This window comes from Physeter macrocephalus, chromosome 7 (assembly GCF_002837175.3).
Source record: "Physeter macrocephalus isolate SW-GA chromosome 7, ASM283717v5, whole genome shotgun sequence".
NCBI lineage: Eukaryota > Metazoa > Chordata > Mammalia > Artiodactyla > Physeteridae > Physeter > Physeter macrocephalus.
Genome location: NC_041220.1, coordinates 146,753,894 through 146,756,904, shown reverse-complemented (window position 1 = coordinate 146,756,904; position 3,011 = coordinate 146,753,894). Strand labels below are relative to the sequence as shown.

At 51.9% G+C, this 3,011-nt stretch overlaps 1 protein-coding gene across 1 annotated transcript in view; it reads right to left on the bottom strand.

Annotated features, from left to right (window-relative positions):
* ASMT (acetylserotonin O-methyltransferase) overlaps positions 1-3,011 on the bottom strand; it is a 22,421-nt gene that overhangs the window by 9,561 nt on the left and 9,849 nt on the right. The window contains exon 5 of the mRNA XM_007128775.2: positions 193-311. Coding sequence (XP_007128837.2) covers positions 193-311 — 119 coding nt within the window. The remainder of the gene's footprint in view (positions 1-192; positions 312-3,011) is intronic.

The window sequence follows — 3,011 nt, the reverse complement described above, 5'->3', positions numbered from 1 at the left end:
CATGCCGCGGAGCGGCTGGGCCCGTGAGCCGTGGCCGCTGAGCCTGCGCGTCCGGAGCCTGTGCTCCGCAACGGGAGAGGCCACAACAGTGTGAGGCCCGCGTACCACAAAAAAAAAAAAAAACTCCGAGGATTCATACGCTCCCCGCACCGAGTTCCAAACCCAGCTCCAAGGTATGGGGCGGACACTCACCTCCGAGGTCACAGATGAGCGGGAAGGGAGACAGGTCAAAGGCAGCCACCACCCTCGGCCCTCCGAGCCTCCACTCGTCCTGCAGGCCCCGCACGGCTTGCGGCGTCTCGCCCTCGGACCTGGCGTGGGAAAGCACGCCCGTGAGAACCGTGCAGAATCCGGGCCGGGCATCGTGGGCACGGACATGGGGCGCCCCGTGCGGAGTCCCGCAGGTACAACGGCAAGCTCTGCGCCTGTGGACCGGAATCCGAGCTGCTGGACATGGGTGAGATCCGGGCTGTCAGGAGCCCCAGGTCAACGCCCCCCACACAGACAGACACCTGGCTCCCGGGGCCCGGGAGTACGGCTGGAAGGAATGGATCCTCCTCTAGGAGCCCCGGCGGGAGGCCATGTCTGTTGCAGCAGAAAAAGAGAAATGAGACACTTCTTTTCTGATAAACAAGGAAAATTAGGAAACAGTGAACAGGCTAGTAAAACAGCCTATTCAGGCTTGAAAGAACTAGCAGTCTTGGTTATTCTTTAGCTGTTACTACTAGCAGACACTTGCAGCTAGGTGTGTCCTGCACGAAGCTGATTACACTGTGACTCCATATGAACTACTCTCCGCGCCTGGCATTCCTCTCCCTCTACACTCCCTTGCAACATTCTTCGGTTCAGAAAGAAGGTCACGGGCTGATAACCTCAAGAACACCAGGCCTAGTTTCTGAGCCACCTGACACCAGCTTTGGCCCTGAATTTGCTGAAGAGAAGAAAGGCAAGACCTTCCTTACTTTGAGCCTTATCACCTACTCCAGACCGCGAGCCCCAGCTGTAAAAACCTCTCCCTATTTCCCAGGTACGGGGGCACAGTCCTTGAGGCACTAGCCTGCTGTGTCCCCTCTCTGCCTGGCAAAGAGTACAGCGATTCTCCCTTTTCCTCCAAAACTCTGTCTCCGTATTTCCGTTTGGCATCGGTGCCCAGAGAGCCGAGATTTTTGGCATCGTCTCCGTCGTAAGAGCAGGTCAGAGTCAGGGAAACCCAGGGCGTGTGCCCCGCCCCACAGGGCAGAAGGCAAGGCGGCCTGGGCCCCTGTGCAAGTCCAGGAGGGGGGGTCCACACACGCTGGGGCCAGGCCTCCAAAGGGTGGGGATTCGTGGAGGTGGGGAAGAGACCGTGGGACGGGGCGGGGGGGTCTTGGGAGGGGGCGGAGAAGGAGGCGAGGATGTTGGGTAGGTGAGGAGGGCCTGGGGGTCCCTCTCTCCTCTGGCCCCTCTGCGGAGTCTGCTGTGTGGGTTTGGTCTCAGTGTAGGAAGTGGTAGGAGGGGAGGGGGGGAGGGGGGGACAGGCACCAGCTCTTAGGGAACCCTCAGCTACAACCCCCTCCTTTGCGCTTTTCCTACCGCACCTGTGGGCAGCGCCAAACATGGCAAAGAGCCATGAAGTCATCACCATCGTACAACGTTTACACCAGCGCTTCATGCAAAACCCCAGGCCTGCGCCTTTGTACAGAAAGCCAAAAAAAAAAAAAAAAAGAAAGGAAAAAAGTATGCCTTGCGTCCCTCCAGTCAAATCAAAACAAGGCCTTGTTTTTCTACTTGAAAACGAAGATTAAAATATTGGCATCGATGCAGGAAATCAATCCACACAAACAGCAGAACTGCCAAATCGGGTTTTTTTTTAAATTTTAAATTAAATATCAACTTCCTTCTGTTTTGCTCTATTTGGACACACTTCTCAGCCCTGTATTTCTTTTAAAAATAAGCATCACTCTGCAGTGAGGTATCACCTCACACTGGTCAGAATGGCCATCATTAAAAAGTCTGCAAACAATAAGTGCTGGAGAGGGTGTGGAGAGAAGGGAGCCCTCCTGCACTGCTGGTGGGAATGTACGTTGGTGCAGCTACTGTGGAGAACGGTATGGAGGTTCCTCAGAAAACTAAAAATAGAATTATTATATGATCCAGCAATCCCACTACTGGGTGTATATCCGGATGAAACTCTAATCCAAAAAGATCCATGCGCCCCAATGTTCATAGCAGCACTATTCACAATAGCCAAGACATGGAAGCCACCTAAGTGCCCATGGACAGAGGAATGGATAAAGAAGATGTGGTACATATATACAATGGAATATTACTCAGCCAGAAAAAAGAATGAAAAATAAATAAATAAATAAAAAAGAATGAAATCATGCCATTTGCAGCAACATGGATGGACCCAGAGATGATCAGATAAGTGAAGTAAGTCAGAGAAAGACAAGCATCATATGATGTCACTTATATGTGGGATCTAAAATCTGACACAAATAAACTTATTTACAAAACAGAAACAGACTCACAGACACAGAGAACTGACTAGTGGTTGCTAAGGGGGAGGGGGGGAGGGGGAGGGATGGATTGGAAGGTCAGGATTAGCAGATGCAGCCTCGTATGTATAGGATGGATACACAACCAGGTCCTACTGTGTAGCACAGGGAACTGTATGCAGTATCCTGGGATAAACCATCACGGAAAAGAATATTAAAGATCGAATATATGTGTATAACTGAGTCGCTTTGCTGTACAGCAGAGAGTAACACAACACTGTCAGTCAACTACACTTCAATAAAATTTTAAAATATAATAAGCATAACCCTATCAGAGCAGGGGCTTGGGACTTCCCTGGCGGTCCACTGGTTAAGACTCCTGCACTTCTACTGCAGGGGGCTCGGGTGTAACCCCTGGTTGGGGAGCTAAGATCCCGCATGCCGCGCAGCGAGGCCAAAAAAAAAAAAAAAAAAAAAAAGCAGCTGCTTGGTGGTACCTGTAGATGGCAGGGAGGGGGTCCCCGGAGGGGGCCC